The 22,181-nt window shown below is 35.2% G+C and overlaps 1 protein-coding gene across 1 annotated transcript in view; it reads right to left on the reverse strand.

Moving 5' to 3' along the window:
* Positions 1–22,181, reverse strand: part of LOC148956057 (hypoxia-inducible factor 3-alpha-like) — a 147,837-nt gene that overhangs the window by 56,133 nt on the left and 69,523 nt on the right. The window contains exon 4 of the mRNA XM_089089070.1: positions 3,079–3,247. Coding sequence (XP_088945196.1) covers positions 3,079–3,247 — 169 coding nt within the window. The remainder of the gene's footprint in view (positions 1–3,078; positions 3,248–22,181) is intronic.

The raw sequence follows: 22,181 nt of genomic DNA on the forward strand, positions 1-22,181 counted from the left end.
TAAGTATTGCGGGTGAGTATGTTTATCCCCCCTCCCCGCTTTTCGAGGTCATATAGCCTTTGAAGATTTTAATGCGTTGTGGTTTAATCTTGTATGTTAAATATACAACTATTCTAAATCTAAACAGTTATATGCATTTGTGGGGTTTACCTAGTGAAGATTTCCCGCGAACTTCTCCCCACAAAAATCGGAGGAAGAAACTTGGCAGAAAACAACAGTTCCCACTTAGGACCTCAGTTTTCCGGAGAAAGTTGATTTCTCTAAATCATATTTCAATACCTCCTAGTAGTAATAGTCAGGTTCTATTAATATCCCCGACATTACTTTCAGCTGCACTTCAGGCTTGGGGAAACAAATCATTAATTTTTTGCTAGGTAACGCTTAAAATTGTATATTGCGGTCCTAGCGGGCAAAAATCGTATAACATTTTTGGGTAGAATTCAAGGTAGACTTGGGTAAAAGGTAGAATTCATTTTTGAGTAGAAAGTATCAAGGACTGTAAATACGAAGTTTGATTGTTTGAAATGTTTCAAGGGAGCGTACAAAACCAATTATATTAAAAAATAGGGAAAATCGGGGATTCGATTTTTTAATGAAAAAAAAAAAAAAAACACACATGGAGTTATACAGTAGCGGGCGCTAAATAAAAAAAAGAAACGTGGATGAAAAATTAGCAAAAAGCAAGCTAGGAACATTTGACAACAAACACCTAAAGAAGATATAGCTTTCCTTTGACGGCTTAATTGTCTTTGAGAACGACCAGATTGTTGATTATTGAATTGTTAAGCACAAAAAATATTGTCGGTATTCCTGTTCTAAACAGAGTCTTTTCTATATTGCAATGGAATCCAGTCACGAAAAACCCGTTTTTTACGGGTTAATTCAAGACACCGCTATAGACCAATGCAATGTATAGCGTGGTCATCATTGCGTGTATGATATTTGAACTGTTGTCTTTTGGGGTTTAGAGGGGGAAGGTACCTAGGTAAGGTTAGGTTAGTTTAGGTTACGTAATAATACATGCTTTGCTTTACCCTCCACCCCACCCCCTAATGTGCAAATATATAGACCAAATTTGTTTCCAAACTATTATATATTCATCCTATTTTATTTTATTTCATTAGCATTAACCAAACTAGCACTATATAAAAGAGTTCGTTTAATACAGGAGTACCGTATTGTCAAATAACAAATTAGTTTTCCTGGTTTATTTTCACGGTTAAACGTGATAACATTGACGAGAATGTGACGGTGGCCTAAAACCTTCATGATTTTGCGACAAATCAAATAAAAATCTTTATATATATATATATATATATATATATATATATATATATATATATATATATATATATATATATATATATATATATATATATATATATATATATATATATATATATATATATATATATATATATATATATATATATATATATATATATATATATATATATATATATATATATATATATATATATATATATATATATATATATATATATATATATATATATATATATATATATATATATATATATATATATATATATATATATATATATATATATATATATATATATATATATATATATATATATATATATATATATACATATATATATATATATATATATTTATATATTCAAATTCACTCTATTATTATTCCAACCGAACTTCTTCTATCTTGTTTTGTTCTCAAGAAACTTGGAGGTTTCTGTTTTTTTTTTTTCGAAGTGCGTTATATCCTCTTTTGTCACAGACACAAAAAGCAGGGAAATGGATCTTCTGACGTCAAAGTTATTTTAGCGTATCTTAGATACCTAAAAAAGAACTTTCCTTGAAGGAAAATGAGTCCTTAATAGCAGTTGCTAAACCGACGCATATTTTTCAGTTTATCTACTCTCAGGTTTAATTTATTTTCTGAAACATAAGACCTTTGCAGCCATATTTATATCAAATAAGAAACTTAAAATACCCAATGAATTTTTATGCAGCTCATGGAACACGTTAAAGAACAATTATTAGTTATATTTCAACAGTGCTGTCGTTTGGGAGGGGCAAGGGGGGCAGTTGCCCCTCCAATAATTTTGACAAAAAAACATTATATAGCCCAAGCCCCTTGACTCTCTGGATGAGGACCCCTTTTGCCCCCCCCCCCAAATAAAAATGCTGGAGCTACGCCCCTGTATTTCAAGATTCTTACTATAATATAATACTATTTCCCAAAAGCGAATTATAGTAATTGTAAAATGTTTTCCTAAAGAGCTGAAGTAAGATTCAAGAAGGGTGCTTGCACCCTTCTTGAATCAAACAAACAGGGATGGGCCTGGTTAGCACACCCCGATCCTACCAGTCAATATACTTCATCCATTTAAAGCAATATTTAATTACTTTTAAAAAATATTTTTCTTGTCTTTTACTTATCATATGGTCTCTGTATTCACATTATCGTCGCAAGTTGTGACCAGTCTCTTTAAGATCTTTGAATAACTTAGTGGTGGCGAGGCAAATTTTGATCAAGTCTCTCCACTCTACAACTCAAAAATATTTGACCAGCTTACATTACTTTTTTCCCATTTTTCAAAATTTTTCAAATAGCCTATAAGAACACAATACTTTTAAAGCACTTATAAGTGAGAGCCGGAGTTCGAAATCTGGCGTCGCTGGTTATTCGGCCAGGTGGCGCGATCAGTAAGCGCGATCAGTAAGATCAGTGGCGCGACTCAGTAAGCTCAGTCAGAGTCGACCCAGCTCAAAATTAGAGTCTGGAAACATCCGGGAAAGATAAATAGAAAGGGCGTGTGAAAGCTCAGGATGCCTAGTCCGAACTCCTCATTCCACTCCCTGGCTTGAGTCCCATGAAACTGAAATCAGCACCGTCGCTAGGGGCTGTAAAGCCCAATGCTGTATTCTTTACTTTTTTTTATTCTTCAGAATTTGTCTTGCACCCCTCCCAGACTAACAATAGGTGAGAGTTCATATTTTCACCCCACAGAGGAAGCTGGCCCATTTCCAGAGGAGCTATGTATCCTCCAGCCTAGTTCTAGTTCCAACGGATAGTGCCTACAAACTCACCTATGATCTGTATTTACTATCCTTGCACCCGGATCGAGGTCATGTCTGGTAATATATTCATCATTGAGCGTCTCAAGTAGAGTTAACTGGCTTGGAAGCCGTCGGGCAAGAAGTTTAACAACGCCAACAAATACCAGGCCACTTGGTTTCGACGTATCATGGAATAAACCTATAAATTTACATATTAATACCCTAAATATATATTTAATTACTTATATTAATATATTAAGTTACTTATTATTAAACTACTTTTAATTATTAAATTAATGATTATTATTAAGATATCAATATTAAATTAATATTAATATATTATTAATATATTAATACTTAATAATATTAATATATTAAATCACTTACATTAAATCACTATATTAGTTCCCTAAATATATATAAGGAAGCAATGTAGATACAAAAAATGGTAAACTTTAAAATATTACACAAAAATAAACTAAACGGAAATTCTTAAATTTTCAAGGTGGAAGCGACCAAAAACCGTAAAAATCGACCAAAATAATGGTGGATTTCAAGGGGTGCCAACGCAGAAGCTCTAAACATGATGAAAACAAAGCTACTCACCAATGTTTGGAGCAGGGCTGCCAAAAAGTTTTTTTACGAGCGTCAAATGACGGGGAGGGTCTTCAACATGTTTCATTATCTAGATGTATATGGACTAGATTTAAAAATCATCCAGAAATCGAGACTAATTGTTTGCCAACAATAAATTTCTAAGTAAATATAGTATAGCGGTCAGAATGGCGACATGGAAAAGGAAATTAGAAATAGTTCCAAGTTATATAATGAACTAAATTGATATTTTTGTACGGGTTTTGGTGCTTTCACGGTAGCATAGACTTTATGTAGCTTTTGGGAGCAAATTGTGTCTGTAACGCAGGCGGTTCCAAGTCAACTCGACCCCTGCATAGAATTAATTTAAAAAAACTTTTTCCATAAAACAAGTTTTTCAAATAGCCCAGTAAACATAGCTCATAAAAAGGCCCAACCTCAAACAAATTGCGACAAAAATGATTTTTACACCAAAAAATGCATAAAAATCAGAGAATAACATACTAAAAGCCTACCAAAATCCACCCATGGGAAAATCCGTGGCAGGGGAAAAACGGGGGAACCAGGGGAAATTTCGCAAAATCCAGAAGTGTTCGGATTGATCCAAGTCAAGATGATTTCCGATGTAAGATTTAACGTAGAAGCCAAATCTTGCATCAGAATCTCGATTACTCTGTCCCCTGAACATTTATGAGGGGGAAAAGGGGGGAAGAAGGGGAGATTTTGGTTTTCCAGGTCATTGCGATGTTAAGATGCGACCATCCTGGTAGCAGGATATAAGCCTGGCATCAACAAGTTAGCATTCGGCATGACATCTAGTGACGAGTTCTCTGGACTGACATCTAGTGTCTCTTCAGTGACTGAATTACCCAAAAATGTAACGTGCTGAATACTCAAAATAGGCAAGTTTTCTTGTGAATTTTTGGTCATTTTTGTTCCGAATCTTCAAGAATGTCAGTCATTTTTTGTTTATCTTGTACCATTGAGAATTCTTTTGGTTTTAAGTGACTACTATACTCAGTTTGGTGACATTTTATCTCTATTTTTACCAACGCCATCTTGCAGCTCCTGGAACCGAATCTTAATGATTGAAATGATGAATCTGTGGAAACTGTGTTAGTTACGTCACTGACAACAATTCACTATGTTCGTTCAATTTGTGCTTCAATTTCAGTTTTCTACAAGAAGAGGACAAATCTCGTGAATTTCTTTGCTCCGTATCTCCCTAATTATCCAACTAAAAAATTTCTCATTCAGGGAGTGCTGACAACATCTTATCAGTCGTGTAAAGTGTTCGGTTTTTTACTTGCGTCGGGGATTGGTTCTTTTAATTGGTTTTACTATTTCTTGTCATATTTATACTAGTTGATATGATTATCCACTGTAGGCTATATCTTTTTTAATTCACTGATGATTATTTGGGGTATTTTTTTTTACCAATTACGGCTTGATGCAATGATGTTTAGATTATTTAAGTTTGTTCAGTGTCTAGGAGCCTAAAAACAGAAACATGTCGCGTACCTGCAGTGCATTGTATAATTGAGTTTTTCTTTCTCGTTCTGTGTAATTTGTTCTAAGAGCTGATTCTAAGAGCTGGAGATCTTAGCTCCAGCGTTCGTCACTAAAAACCACATGTATAATTGCTACATTTATGTGTATTGCTTTTTTTTGCTCATTGCTCCGTCTTTTCCTTTTTTGTATGACGGGTATTCCAATAAATAATAATAATAATAATAATAAAGGAGATTCGCGGCTTCAGTCCTCTTCCCACATCAAGTTCTCTGTTACTGAATTGAGTTCTCTGTTATTCTAATATTATTCTAATATTCTAATTAAGTTATATTCTAATATTCTATCATTATATTCTAATTATATAAATATTCTAATTGTATTAATTATATAATATTCTAATATTATATTCTAATATTCTAATGTTAATATTAATATTCTAATTAAGTTATTCATCAAGTTCTCTGCTACTGAATCTTTCGTATCGTAATTTCAGACGAGTATGGCTTCACAATGAGCAGTCTGTCTTTAGAGCGAAGGAGATGATAACAGTCTCTCTACGCTTGAAAGCAAAGGTGCCGTCACAATTAATACTGCCAGTAAAGAAAGAGGTGATTCTGTCGAAGTTAACCCCGGTGACAAGGTTCATGCTCACTGCCGAAGAGACTTCAGTAACCAGATAAGAATTTCTAGTCTTAAAACGTTGCAATGAAAGTGACTCAGCAAGTAATCAAGAAAGTAACAGTAGATCCTTACGTTATGCAAGTTCTTTATTCGCATTCAACAAAAACTGTCTGTTTCGTACGACCCCTGTCATTGCTGATCTGCGTCATCTAGGCTATTGGCCATCTCTGACTATTAGAACAGACACATTTCAAGCCAGTGATAGACTTCTGTGCTCACAAAGACAAGAAGAATGGTCGACCAGCATTTTGGGAAGGTTAAATGCAGCTACTGCTGATCTCCACGCAGCTGATGCTATCTATCACAAAGTTTGTTCAGTGAACTTCCGGACTGGAAAAAACTTGCCTCAGCGCTATTCGAAATTAAGTGGTGAACCTGAAGTAAAGAAGTGTAAAAATGGCAGACCTTCCGACGAGGTTCGAAAAGAAGCGTTTTACAAAGCTGCGAATTTCTTTGTCGGTCTGGACGATGTGCAGGTTACACTGACCGATATTTTGATAACAATGGAGGTGATTTTAGCCAAAACTGATCTGAAGCCACTCAGCAGCGTTTACCTGAAAAAATCGCAAGTTGAGTACTGCGATAACAGTGAGACCCTACCTTAAGTTCTGGAGAAGCAAAGTAGCGAGACACTTAGGCAAACCGCTGCAAACATTCTCCATGATTAATACGAATTGTTAAAAGACGTAAATCCGGAGAAAAAAAAGTCGAGATTGCGAAAACTTTTGCAAGAATAGTGGAGAGCAAAATAAAGACTGTGATATCGTCCAAAGAAGAATATGACCAAATACGCACCTTAGTTTTCTGCAGAGGACAATCTCGAGTTCCTTGTTCCATCCCTACGGCTTTTCATGTCCATTTTGATCAAACACAACAACGCGAAACTTGTGGTCAGTGCAAGAGGGCAGGCAATAATGCAAAACACCAGTTCTCGAAGCATTATTGCACCAATGCAGCTGGGGTTGGCTGAGTCTATGCATCATCGGTTCAGTTCACACGACGTTGTCGACACTCTGAGCAGCCTAGGATTTTGTGTTGGCTATGCAGAAGCCCTCCGATTTGAAATATGTGCGGCAATGGCTAAAAGCCCCGACCAAGAACTCAACATACCAAGAGGCACTCTTATCCAGTACATTGCAGACAATTGCGATCACAACGCTAACACTCTGGATGGGCACGGTACATCACATGGTATGGCTATTCTAAGAGTTACGCGTGTTTCCCAGAAAAGATTTTGACTTGAAAGAAATTATAGAAAAGCTGCTATACCGATCTACCCTTACGTGAAGCATACTGCCTTTACAAATCAGCTCACTTACGTAGAGTTGGTACTTCCAGAGTTCAGAGACAATGGCAGACATCTTGATATCATGTGGGTAAATTCTCAGCTAGCCCTGCGAGGTTCTCCAGTCAGCTGGTCAGGTGCAATGCGGTCAGCTCATGCTGGACAAACCCAGAAGTGGTCATCAATAGTTTTCCAGCCTATGACTGATTTAAACCAATCTGATCTCACGTGCATCAACACAACGTTGATGTTTATTGCAGAGAAGGCAAAAAAACTGAACCAGATTCCTGTTGTAACCTTCGACCAACCACTGTATTGGAAAGCGAAAATGATGGTTGAATCGTCGCCTTTCAGAAGCCCCTTGAAAGAGGTCTTAGTAATGCTTGGGTCCTTTCATGGAAGAATGAGTTTTCTTGGGTATATGGGCTATTTTATGGAAGAAGCAGGTTTGGTTGAATTCCTTGAACAGATCGACGCACCGAACACTGTAAAACACATCATCTCTCACAAAGCAGTTTCTAGAGCAATGAGGGCACATTCTCTTCTTGACTTAGCTCTGCACATCTTACTTTTTGCCCGTGCTTTCGAAGATACTGCCGACGGTCTACGAAGTGAACCCGCACCCCAAATGGTGAGCGTAGCCAGGGTCTATACAGAGCTGACATCCAAAAATATTTCAATTGAAGACCTTTCTGCGTCTCCAGCGGTGGTTTCACTTATAGAAAAAATTGAGCAGGCAAAGAAGGAGCTAGTTAGCGAATCTAGGACTGCGAAACTGTGGCTTGAACAGTATTCTGAAATGAATAAAATTCTTTGGATGTCAGTTCGCGCTGAACGGACTGGAGATTTCGACCTGTATCTTCAGAGCTGGTTTAGTATGCTTCCTTATTTCGCTGCATGTGGTCAAACTGCATATGCTAAATCAGCCCGTATTCATTTACAAACCCTTGTCGGTTTGAAAGAATCGCAGCTAGAATTATACGAGAAGTTCCGAACTGGTCACTTTTCTGTTAACAGAACCGAACATTCGTGGTCAGGACTGGCAGCAGACCTTTTTATAGACCAAGTCTTCATGAAAACTCTGAGGACCGCTGGCGGTCTCACTAGAGGGAGAGGTATGAATGAAGCGCAGCGGTCGATCTAGACACTATCTATGCCAGTGCGAGCTCAAATGAATGCAATCATGCAAGACCTAACCGGATCTGTTTACCAGACAAGCGGCCAGCACGTTGATACATAGGGGTCCAGGATATTGAGAGACAGCGAAGATTTGCAGAAGTTGCTCAAGTTCCTTGAGCCTTTGCAGCCGTTCAACAGGGGGTCAGGAGCTTAAGAATATTGTTACCGGAGTGAATGCTTCGCCAGAGGTCAACGTCGACGAAGCAAAAGACGTTGGGTTGCACATACTGCAAGGGATGGGTGGAAAGCCAGTAGAGACTTTTATACTCAAAAGGAAAGATAAAGTCGTAACTATGGTTGCAAAGTCGGCTCCGAAGCTTGATGGTGAGCCGGTCGAGATTGACCAAACGTTATTGTTCCAGCGACTAGCGGCTGTAGCTACTGCCGACGGTCAGGATCTGTCGGATACTCTTGGTTATGAACTTTGCTCTTTTCCTCCTGCACTTTTCGGGTCATACCAACTACTACGCACAGCTGACAAAGCTTCCCTCTCAAATGCCCTCTGGAAAATGATCGAAGGCTCTTCTGCGAATCTTTCAACGAGTTGCAAATATGTTGTAGATGGAGGATAGCTCCTACATAAATTGCCTTGGACAACCGGCGCTGCTTTTGGACAAATATGTCTGGCCTACGCTAGCTATGTCGAAGCTGATTTTGGAAATGCTACGGTTGTGTTCGATGGATACGAAGATTCACCGTCAACAAGAGACGAGACTCACTTGAAAAGATCGAAAGGCATAAGATCTCCTGATATCGACTTTTCTGGGACAACAACGGTAACCCTCAAAAAAGACTTTTTCCTGAACAACCTGAAGAACAAGGGAAAATTCCTCCCCCTGCTTGGTGGAGTGCTAAGCTCGTCAGGATGTCGCGTGGTGTATGCCTCAGGTGATGCAGATTTCACGATTGCGACAGCCGCAGTGACAAGTTGTTCTGAGGTAGAAACCTGTCTTGTTGGCAATGACACAGACCTGCTCGTCTTGCTTCTTCACCATTGCCAGCCAGAAAGCTACCCACTTTTCTTTCGAGCGGAGACCAAGCCGGGAACATCCAAACTCTACAATATAAGAGAACTAAAAAGCAAGCTTGGGGAAGTCGCAGATGTCATACTGCCCATCCATGATTTCCTGGGATGCGATACGACCTCTACGGCGTAGGAAAGTCAGTGTCACTTTTATTGGCTAAGATCAATGAAGAATTCCGAAAAAATGCGGCGGTTTTTTGCCGGAAGAACTTAGAAAAGCATTAGATCATCAGTGCAGGCGAAAAGCTCACACTGCTTGTTTATTGGGCTAAAGCTGATACCAACCTTCAGGATTTGCGTCACACCATATTTGTCCCAAAACTGGCTTCTTTGACCTCGTTCGTCCGCCCAGAAAGCTTGCCTCCGACATTGTCAGCTGCGAGGTTTCACTTCTTCAGAGTTTTCCTACAGGTCATGGAATGGATATGTGACTGGGGTTGGCGGCTAGACAGAACCTAGAACGTACCTGTAACGATGGACTCGAAGCCAGCACCCGAAGCACTACTGAGAATGGTACGATGTGCTTGCAAGTCAGGCTGTGAAACAAAGCGTTGCAGTTGCAAAAGAAACGGACTTCATTGCACAAAAGCAAGTGCCGAGTGTAATGGTACCGACTGCCAAAATTCAGAAAGCATTGACCTTGATGATGATTTTAACAACTAAGTTCCTGTTTTAATTATTATTATTATTTGTTTTTTATTATTTGATTTGTTTTAAGTCTGTGATTTGCCGAAGTACAATCAATCTGTACCAATTTTATACACCGTGATGATTCTTAATATACTGCGATCGATTCCTTGTTGAAATGGGCTCCGCAGCCAAAAAAAGAAAGAGAATTTAATTTCCCTACTTTTCACCCTCTGCCAGTTTTTTTCCGATGAGGGAAAACTAGTATTCTGAAGGAATATTTGGATTCTGCATCTCAAATAATAACAGAAATAGTCTTTACAGCGATGAAATCAAGCGAATTTGAGTCTTACTCATTTTCCCCTGTTTCCCCCGCTAGCCCTATCAGATACCCCCGGTAGTGTGATATAATAATTATGATGCAGAATTCGAGTTCTGCGACTTGAACTACGCAGGACTGGGTATTTACAGTGCTAAAATCAGAGGTCCTGGCATTTTTTCAGAATTTTCCCTCTTTCCCTTCTTTTTTCCCCTGTCAAACTTTTTTCCATCGGTGGATTTTGGTGGGCTTTTAGTATGTTGTTCTCCTAATTTTTCTGCATTTTTTGGTGCAAAAATCATTTTTGTTACAATTTGTTTGACCTCAAACGCTATTTTTACTGGGCTAAAAGAGAAGTAAAGAGCTCCATTAAGCAAAAAATGAGCGGACATAGAGTACAACAATTTTCTAAGCGTAGAACTACCACAAATAACTATCAATAAATAAATAAATTAAACTCAAAGCGATCAGAAATTACAATACATAGCCGAGTCAAACTCAAAACAAGCAAAAATTAACGTTTGTACGGCTATTTCCCACCATGCCTTCTCAAGACCAGAACACATTTTGCGCTTTACTGAAAACAAAAAACCTTTTAAATGTTTTCGATTTCTTTTACTTTAAACAAAAAACTATTATTAGTTTTTTTTAACAAAAACTATCAAAACTTCAATGAATAAATATAAATATATGTCAATTAAACAGACAATCCACGGTCATTCGTTTTTATTTTCTTTCAGTAAAACACAAATTATGTTCTGGTTTTGAGAAGAAATGGGGGTTATCAGCCGTAGTAACGTTAATTTTAGCTCGTTTTGAGTTTGACTCGGCTATGTATTGTAATTTCTGTTCGTTTTGAGTTTCATTTATTTATTGATAGGGATTTGTGGTAGTTCTGCGTTTGGATGATTATTTGACTTTATTTCTGCTCATTTTGGGCTTATGGAGTTGTTTACTTTTCTTGGAAAAACTTGTTTTGTACTGTAAAAAAAATTGTTTTAGATTCTAAAAAAATTGTTTGTAATGTTTATCAACAGCAACATTGGAATTTCAACAGCTTAAATTGAATATTAGAGACCATATTGGAATTTCATGATCATTATTGAATATTCAATCTGTTGAGAAACAAAAAATTTGGATTTGTCTTCCAAAAGTTTTTCAAAACTCTAAGCTTATAAATAAGTAGTTTTTCCCCATGTCAATACCTCGCTCTTTACGGTAAAGTTCGTTTTTTGCTAGAATTCTTTAAGAATGAATCCTGAATCACAAAAACCGTTTAATTAGAATAAATAGCTCTTTTGAAACTACTAAAAACACTTTAGCATAAAGAGCGAGGTATTGACTAGGGGACGAACCCCCTCATATACATAATAATTTATGTTCGTGTTAAGTTTAACTATTGCTCATTACTTTGTGTTGAAAAAAAACTTATTTTTTATACTTAATTAAATAAAAAAAAATCAACATAAAACTAAAACTACCAGAAATTATTACGTATATGAGGGGATTGCTCTTCTCCGATTTCTCCGATTTATACTATTCTATTTATACTATACTATTTATACTATTCTATACTATACTATACTATACTATACTATACTATATCTATACTATACTATACTATACTATTTATACTATTCTATTCTCCGATTTATACTTCAGTGGTTCTGAAATTGTTTTTCGCGTACCCCTTGGGGACACACAAAATTTTTTAGGAGGTACAAGGCCAGCCAACAAAAAAATAAAGAGACTCTTTAACCCAAGGACTGGTAATTTTATTTCTATTTTAGCTATGTAGGCCTAGCATTTATAGTTTACTTAGTAGGCCTATTAGTAGTAACTGAGAAGGGGTACCCAAAATGTTTTTTGGGTAAAAGGGATATAGTGTCTAAACAAGTTTGAGAAACACTGCTCTAGACAATTCAATACTGGTAAAAATTTACCCCAGGCACTTACCCTTAATATCTTCACATCTAAAATTGAATCGACAAAGAGAAAGCAAGACATACGAAGAATCTCGTATAGGAATTCTGGCAAATTTCACCAGTGTAAAATTTCGCCCAGTGAGAACTTCCCTCCCTACGACAAATTATCCCTGTGGAAAATCCCACCTGTAGAAAACCCCCCCCCCCCGAAAAATGTATGCATACTTCCCAATAGCAAATACGCTGTAGCTGTGCCTATAGTAAAGGCTCCATTGTTTTATTATTAATATTATTTATTTTTTTCCCAGAGGCACTTCATATGAAAGGGGCCGTCGTAAAAACTTCAAAGGAGACACATTCGATTGGAAATCGAGAGTTCTAGTGCCCTTTTTAAGGGTCAAAAGTGTTTGAAATGCAACGAATACCCCTTCCACGCCCAACGCTTCCCCAAAAACATCCAATCAAAATTTTGAAATAGCCATTTTGTTCTACGCAGTTGACTTCTGGATAGAAATTATGTTTTTGAGGAGGACACTCCCCCACAGCCCTCAAGGCAAGGGTAGTAAGTTATGCCCTGGGGGCATCTAAGCTTTTTTATAGAAAGCTTTGTCGTAGAAACTTCCAAAAAGGTCGATTGGAAATTCAAAGGGCTAGTGCTCTTTTTAATAGTCGAAAGTGATTGGAGGGCAACTATCCCCCCTATCACGCCCACCTTTTCCAAAAACACATCCAATCAAAATTTAGATATAGCCATTTTGTGCAACGTGGTTTAAAATTCTGGAAATTAGGTATTTGAGGATGACAACCCCCCCCCCCCCCCACAGCCCTCAAGGCAAGGGTTTTAAGTTATTCCCGGGGGGCATATGAGGTTTTTTATAGAAATCGTTGTCGTAGAAACTTCAAAAAGGGCTCATTCGATTGGGAATTTTAATGGCTAGTGCCCTTTTTAATAGTCAAAAGGGGTGGAAGGCAACTAACACCCCTTCCACACCCACCATTTCCCCAAACACATCCAATCAAAATTTTGAGATAGACATTTTGTTCAATGTAGTTGAAAGTTCTGGAAATTATATGTTTAAACATGACACTCCCCCCCTAAAGGTCTTCAGGGAAAGGGTTATAAGTTATGCCCTGGGGGCATAAAGGGTTATAATTTATGCCCCCCTCCACGCCCTTTTTTCCCAAATGCCGCCGATAAAAATTTTTAGATAGCGATTCTGTTAAAAATAGTTCAAAGATGATATAACAAAACTCCGGTGTCGACACAACCCCCCCCCCCCGGGGCAGGCATTGTAAGTTATAACCTGGGGGCATATATGGTTCTTATAGAAGGGATGCTCGTATAAATTTCAAAGAGGAATTCATTTGATTGGAAATTGAAAGTTTTAGTTCACTTTTTAAGAGTCAAAGGAGATCGGAGGGTAACTGCCCCCTCCTCCAAGCCCTTCTTTTCTCAAACCCATCCGATAGGAACTTTGAGATAGCCATTTTTTAAAAAATAGTTCAAAGATCATATAAAGAAAACTCCAGGGTTGAAACAGCCCCCCCCCCTGGGCCCAAAGGCAGGCGTTATAAATTATGCCCTGGGGGAATACCGGGTTCTTATGGAAGGGATGCTCGTAAAAACTTCAGAGAGGGCTAATTTGATTTGAAATTGAAAGTTCTAGCTCAGTTTTTGAGAGTCAAAAGAGATTGGAGGGCAAATAGCCCCCCCCCCCAACGCCCCTTTTCCCGAACGCATCCGATAAAAATTTTGAGATAGGCATTAAGTTACAAATAGTTCAAAGGTCAGATAACAATAACTCAGGTGTCGAAATAACCCCCCAGGGCCCGGGGGCAGGCGTTGTAAATTATGCCCTGGGGCCTATATTGTTCTTATGAAAGGGATACTCGTGTAAACTTCAGATAGGGCTCATTTGATTGGAAACTTATAGTTCGAGTTCACTTTTTGACAGTCAAAGAGATCCGAGGGCAACTAGCCCCCCCCCCCATGCCTTCTTTTTCAAAACTCATTTGATGAAAATTTTGAGATAGACATTTTGTTAAAAAAATAGTTCAAAAGTTGTATAAGAAAAACTTGAGTGCCAATACAGCCCCCCAGGGCCCGGGAGAAGGCATTCTTAGTTATGCCCTAAGGGATGTACGGTTTTTACGAAAAGGATGCTCGTATAAACTTCATAGAGGGCTCATTTGATTGCAAATTGAAAGTTCTAGTTTACTTTTTAAGAGTCAAGAGATTTAAGGGCAACTAGACCCCCCATGCCCTTTTTTCCCCAAAACCATCCGCTACAAACTTTGAGATATCCAGTTTTTTAAAATTATTCAAAAATTAGATAACAAAATCTCCGGTGTCAATATAACCCCCCAGGGCCGAGGGGGTAGGCTTTGTAAGTTTTGCCCTGGGGGCGTGTATGATTCTTATGAAAGGGAAGCTCGTATAAACTTTAGAGAGGACTCATTTGATTGGAAATTGAAAGTTCTAATTCACTTTTTAAGAGTCAAAAGATATCCGAGGGCAACTAGCCCCCCACACACACCCTTTTTTCCCCAACCCTATCCGATATAATTTTTAAAGTAGCCCTTTCATTAAAAAGTAACCAAAGGTCAGATAAGAAAAACTCCTCTGTCGACGCAACCCCCCATGGCCCGGAGGCCGGCGATGTAAGTAATGCTCTGGGGGAATATATCTTTTTTATTGAAGGGATGCTTGTATAAACTTCGGAGAGGGTTCTTTTGATTTGAAGTTAAGAGATCTCGTTCACTTTTTAAGAGTCAAAAGATATTGTAGGGCAACTAGTCCCCCCCCCCGCTCAACGCCTTAAATGCATCAGATAAAAATTTTGAGGCAGAAATTTTGTTAAAAATAGTTCAAAGTTCAAATAACAACAAACTCCCGTGTCGACACCCCCCCCCCCAGGGCCCGAGGGTAGGCGTTGCAAGTTATGTCCTGGGGGCATATATGGTTGTTATGGAAGGGATGCTCGTATAAACTTCATAGAGGGTTCATTTGATTGGAAATCGAAAGTTGTAATTCCCTTTTTAAGAGTATTAAATAAATAAAAACAAGTTTTTTTAACTGAAAGTAAGGAGCGACATTAAAACTTAAAACGAACAGAAATTATTCCGTATATGAAAGGGCTGTTCCCTCCTCAACGCCTCAATCTTTACGCTAAAGTTTTACTCTGTCTCACAACTTTATTTTTTTAAAAAATAAAAAAATTTAGCATAAAGAGCGAGGTGTTTAGGAGGGGACAGCCCCTTTCATATACGGAATAATTTCTGTTGTTTTAAATTTTAATGTCGCTCCTTACTTTCAGTTAAAAAAACATGTTTTTTTCTTTAATTTTCCAATCTTAAGAACATAATCATAAGATCACCCCTGGAAAAAAAAATTAAATAAAAACGCATCCGTGATAGTAGAGTAGTAACTTATACTTTGCTTGCTGCCCTAGGAATCTCTATGTTATTTGCGGAGACGTATACACCTTTTCAAAGAGATTCAGAACTCCCTCACATGGCCTTATACTTCTGGTCCATCTTGTGCTATTTGGGTTATTGACTTACCAAGGCCAACCAGACAGGTTTCTGGAGGATTGAGTGTGGTTTGGTGGGTATAGTCTGGTTTGGGGTCTAGTCTGGTTTGGTGGGTATATTCTGGTTTGGTGGGTATATTCTGGTTTGTTGGGTCTAGTCTGGTTTTGTTGGTATAATCTGGTTTGGTGGGTATAAACTGGTTTGGTGTGTATAGTCTGGTTTTGCGAGTATAGTCTGGTCTGGGTGGTATAGTCTGGTTTGTTAGGTATTGTCTGGTTCAATTTTTAAAAGAGAGCGAGTATTACACTTTACTTTTTTGTTTTTTTTAGTTTTTGTTTTTTTTAAATCCAAAACTAGAGATTGTCAAATTGCGTATTTAGGAATTATTTTGATTGACATTTTTGCAAAATGGGATAAGGAATTCGGAAATTTGACACTATGAACGATATTAATTAATGTTTCGAATAATAGGAGTGTGAATGACTCTAATTAGTGATTGGATTGTATGAAGGTGGAAAAAAAAGGATTAAACTGATTAGCAGTTAAGGTAACCCCGAAGGGGTTGTTAACTCAGGTAATTTGTTATAAATTTGAAACAACATCAGTCTATGAAAATGGCTAACGACGATATAATGACATTGTGAGTTGACTTAGCTTTACCTCTCCGATGTGGTTTGTATAATACACAAGTGATGTTTGAACAGTATTGTCAATTTAAAATAGGGTCTAACGTTTTAGTATACTAAAAAGTTGATACTAAGAGAGATGTAGATGGTAATAAAATAATTTTAATATTTAATTTAATAAAAAACCTTATAAAGCCTTTCAAATAAATTTTTGTGTTGTATTTTTGTACTAACCATAATGGAAAATACGCACACACGACCCTAACCAGCAGAGACATCAACTCCCCAAAGGTCCCTTATCCCCAAACTCGAAGGGGGCCCCGGACCGCCAAAGTTTTGCCCCCCCCCCTTTTTTTTTAAAATGATATATTTTTTCAACTTTTTTTTTTACATGCCTTCGAATCATATGAAACAAACTTAAATTACTATTCTAGTTTTTCTAAACTAGTAATGCCTATAACTTAATATATTCAAATATTTTTTGATAACTTGATTGGTGAGAACTATTTCCGTAAAATTTGAGCGAATAAGGGTTTTTGACCGTAAATTCTAGTTTCTGGTAAGAAAATTATGGAAAATACAATTTTCTGCTTCAAATGTGAAACTTAAGTCCAGTTATGGATCGAAAAATAAACTATTTATGTGCAATCTGAGATAATAATGGTTTTTTACCGTAAAATCTAGTTTTTTTTTGTAATAAAATTATGGAAAATAAAATTCTCTGGTTCAAATGTGAAACTTAAGTCTATTTTTGGATCGAAAAATAAAACTATTTCCGTAAAATCTGAGCTAATAATGGTTTTGACCGTAAACTCTAGTTTCTTTTTATGAAAATTATGGAAAATACAATTATCTAGTTCAAATGTGAAACTTAAGTCCAGTTTTGGATACTCATAATGATGAGGACTGATGGTTCTAATTCAATATTTTTTTCATAAAAACAAACTATTTTTTTTAAAACTTCGAAACTATTCAACTTTATTTATTTTTTTATTTTTTTTGTACGTATCTTAAAATGACAAAATATGCTTGCGGCTCTAACAATTGTGCTCTATGATTGGTCAGAGACACGATATGGCTTTCCCACTGGTATTCTATGTCCGGTTATCGACACTACCTAGTCTATTGCATGTATTAAATCAGTATTTTTTACGCAGTGGAATTATAAACACATAAGTCATATCTTAAAAAAAGTGAAGATGGAGCATTTTAATAAAGTGTGTTCACATAACAAGGTTATTGTAGCATTGAATGCCGACAAGGAGAAGTATTTGAACTATGAAACAAGTATTGGCAACTATTGCACTATTGCACTATTGGCAATGTATGCATGCATTGTCATGACAGTAAGGAATTAGATTTTTTTGGAATACCGAAAAAATTCAACTCTTATGTTGGTGGTTATGCGAGATTAATATCCCCAGAGATGATTGTGCTCAAAGAGAATGCCAACATAAAAATAATCATTGATGATAGAGGAAAACTCCTTGCTACTGTTGCAGGTAACACACTACCTACTGATATATCCAATCGTCAGCTTTCGGGAATTAGCATTCAATGGAAGGTCAATAAAGGTAAGGCATATTCTTCTACTAATATCGTAAACCATATCTTGTCTACATGCCAAAACTGTTACCTATGTAAACATAAGGTGAGAACAGAGAGTGAAATTTCAAGAAATATAAAAATGGCATTGTCACAAAATATCACTATGGAATATAAACATGAATCGATGAAAAACAAAGCACCAGCAAACGTTACTACCATTGATCAAACAGTCAATGAACCAAAAAATATCAAAGACGAAAAGCATATTGAGCCTGTTGATGAGACACCAGTAAAAATTGTGTATGACTCAAAATGGAATAATGATTATTCTACTGATTCCAAACTAAGAGAAGACAATAGCTACAATATCAAGAGAGAACATGGGGAACTATTTTATGGAAAAGACTCAAAATGTCCAAAGTTAATCATTGATATTAATAATGTATCATAATATATTTTTGTATTAATATTCTACATAACATTATTTCATTAAAAATATCATATTTTTATGTGTTCATTATTTTTAGAGTAAGCTAAGCTAGCATATCAAACGTTTAGAATCTCTATTAAAACATTGGAGATGTAAGAAAAGGAATTTGCATACATCTATTGTCAGACACATGGGATAACATTGACAAAATCTAGGTGTCAGAATGAATAAATTCATTATCAACATCCTTTATCGGATATGTCGGATAAAATTGATAAAATATAAGTGTCAGAGTGAATAATTTTTTTTTTCAACATCCTTTGTCAGATACATCAAATAAAATTGACAAATCTAAATTTCAGAATGAATAAATGCTTTAACAACATCCTTTATCGGATATGTCGGATAAAATTGACATAATCTAAGTATCAGAGTGACTAAATTCTATATCAACATCCTTTTATCAGATAAATAGGATAAAATTGACAAATTATAACTTTTAGATTGAATAAATTTTTTTATCAACATCCTTTGCCAGATACATCGGATAAAATTGACAAAATGTAAATTTTGGAATGAATGAATACATTATCAACATCCTTTGTCGGATATGTCGGATAAAACTGACAAAATCTAAGTATCAGAGTGAATATTTTTTTAACAGCATCCTTCGTCAGATACATAGAATAAAATTGATAAAATATAAGTGCCAGAGCGAATAATTTTTTTTTACTATCAACATCCTTTGTTAGATACATCAAATAAAATTTACAAAATCTTAATTTAAGAATGGATAAATGCTCTAACAGGATCAATTATCGAATATGTTCGAAAAAATTGACATAATTTAAGTGTCAGAGTGAATAATTTTTTTTTATCAACATCCTTTTCTCTGATACATAGGATAAAATTGACAAAATCTGAATTTCAGAATGAATAAATTCATTATCAACATCCTTTGGCGGATATGTCAGATAAAATTGACTAAATCTAAATTTCATAATGAATAACTGCTATAACAACATCCTTAATCAGATATGCCTCATCAATTTGACAAAATCTATGTATCAGAGCGACTAAATAATATATCATCATCCTTTTCTCAGAAACATGGGATAAAATTGACATATGCTAATTGCCAGAGTGAATACATTTTTTTTATCAACATCCTTTGTCAGATACATCAAATAAAATTGACAAAATCTAAATTTCAGAGTGAATAAATTCATTATCAACATCCTTTATCGGATATGTCGGATAAAATTGACAAAATATAAGCGTCAGAGTGACTAAATTCTATATCAACATCCTTTTCTCAGATACATAGGATAAAATTGACAAATTCTAAGTGTTAGAGTGAATAAATTTTTTTTTCAACATCCTTTGGAAGATACATCGGATAAAATTTAAAAAATTTTAATTTCAGAATTAATAAATTCATTATCAACATCCTCTGTCGGATATGTCAGATAAAATTGACAAAATCTAAGTATCAGAGTGAATATTTTTTTTAACAACATCCTTAGTCAGATAAATCAAAGAAAATTGACAAAATCTAAATTTCAGAATGAATAACTGCTTTAACAACATCGTTTATTGGATATATCGGATAAAATTGACATAATCTAAATTTCAGAATAAATAAATGCTTTAACAACATTATCGGATATGTCGGATAAAACTGACAAAATCTAAGTGTCAGAGTGAATAATTTTTTTTTATCAACATCCTTTGGCAGATACATCGGATAAAATTGACAAAATCTAAATTTCAGAATGAATAAATTCATTATCAAAATCCTTTGTCGGATATGACGGATAAAATTGGCAAAATCTTAAATTCAGAATAAATAAATGGTATAACAATATCCTTTGCCAGATACACCGAATAAAATTGACAAAATATAAGTGCCAGAGTAAATAAATTTTTTTTATTATCAACATCCTTTGTCAGATTCATCAAATAGAATTGACAAAATCTAAATTTCAATATAAATAAATGCTTTAACAACATCCTTTATCTGATATGTCGGATAAAATTGACAAAATCTAAGTGACAGAGTGAATAAAGTTTTTTATCAACATTATTTTCTCTGATACTTATCGGATATTTCGGACAAAGTTGAAAAAATCGAAGCATCAAAGTGACTAAATTATATATAAAGCTCCTTTTCTCAGACACATTGGATAGAAGTGACAAATTATAAGTGTTAGAGTGACTAATTTTTTTTTTATCAACATCCTTTGGCAGATACATCGGATAAAATTGACAAAATATAAATTTCAGAATGAATAAATTCATTATCATTATCCTTTGTCGAATATGTCAGATAAAATTGACAAAATCTAAGTATCAGAGTGAATATTTTTTTTTAACAACATCTTTTGCCAGATACATCGAATAAAATTGATAAAATATAAGTGCCAGAGTGAATATTTTTTTTATCAACATCCTTTGTCAGATACATCAAATAAAATTGAAAAAATCTAACTTTCAGAATAAATAAATGCTTTAACAGCATCCTTTATCGGATATGTCAGATAAAATTGACAAAATCTAAGTATCAGAGTGAGTAAATTCTATATCAACAACCTTTTCTGGGATACCTAGGATAAAATTGACAAAATCTAAGTGTTAGAGGGAATAAATTTTTTTTATCAACATCATTTTCGCTGATACATAAGATAAAATTGACGAAATCTGAATTTAAGAGTGAATAAATTCATTATCAACATCCTTTGTCGGATATGTCTGATAAAATTTAAAAAATCTAAATTTCAGAATGAATACATGCTGTAGCAATATCCATTATCGTTTATGGCAGATAAAATTGACAAAATCTAAGTATGAGAGTGACTCAATTATATATCAACATCCTTTTCTCGGATAAACAGGATAAAATTGACAAATTCTAAGTGTTAGAGTGAATAAATTTTTTTTCAACATCCTTTGCAAGATACGTCGGATAAAACTGACAAAATCTAAGTATCAGAGTGAATAAATTCATTATCAACATCCTTTGTCGGATATGTCGGATAAAATTGACAAAATCTAATATTAAGAATGAATAAATGCTATAACAAAATCTTTTATCGGATATGTCGGATAAAATTGACAAAATCTAAGTATCAGAGTGACTAAATTCTATATCAACATCCTTTTCTCGGATACATAGGATAAAATTGACAAATTCTAAGTGTTAGAATGAATAAATTTTTTTATCAACATCCTTTGCCAGATACATCGGATAAAATTGACAAAATCTAAGTATCAGAGTGAATAAATTCATTATCAACATCCTTTGTCGGATATGTCGGATAAAATTGACATAATCTAAGCATCAGGGGGAATAATTTTTTTTATCAACATCCTTTGCCAGATACATCGAATAAAATTGACAGGATCTAAGTGTCAGTGAATAAATTTTTTTTTCAACATCCTTTGTCAGATACATCGAATAAAAATTGACAAAATTTAAATATCAGAATGAATAAATGCTTTAACAACATCCTTCATCGGATTTGTCGGATAAAATTGACAAAATCTAACTATCAGAGTGACTAAATTCTATATCAACATCCTTTTCTCCGATACATAGGATAAAATTGACAGAGTCTAAGTGTCAGAGTGAATAAATTTTCTTATCAACATCCTTTTCTCGGATACATAGGATAAAATTGGCAAAATCTGAATTTCAGAATGAATAAAAGAATTAACATTATCCTATATCGGATTTGTTGGATAAGATAGACAAAATCTAAATTTCAGATTGAATAAATGCTATAACAATATCCTATATCGGATATGTCATATAAAATTGACAAAATCTTAAGTATCAAAATGACTAAA

The sequence above is a fragment of the Artemia sp. Qi Xiang Cuo genome, chromosome 1 (assembly GCF_049724085.1).
Source record: "Artemia sp. Qi Xiang Cuo chromosome 1, ASM4972408v1, whole genome shotgun sequence".
NCBI lineage: Eukaryota > Metazoa > Arthropoda > Branchiopoda > Anostraca > Artemiidae > Artemia > Artemia sp. Qi Xiang Cuo.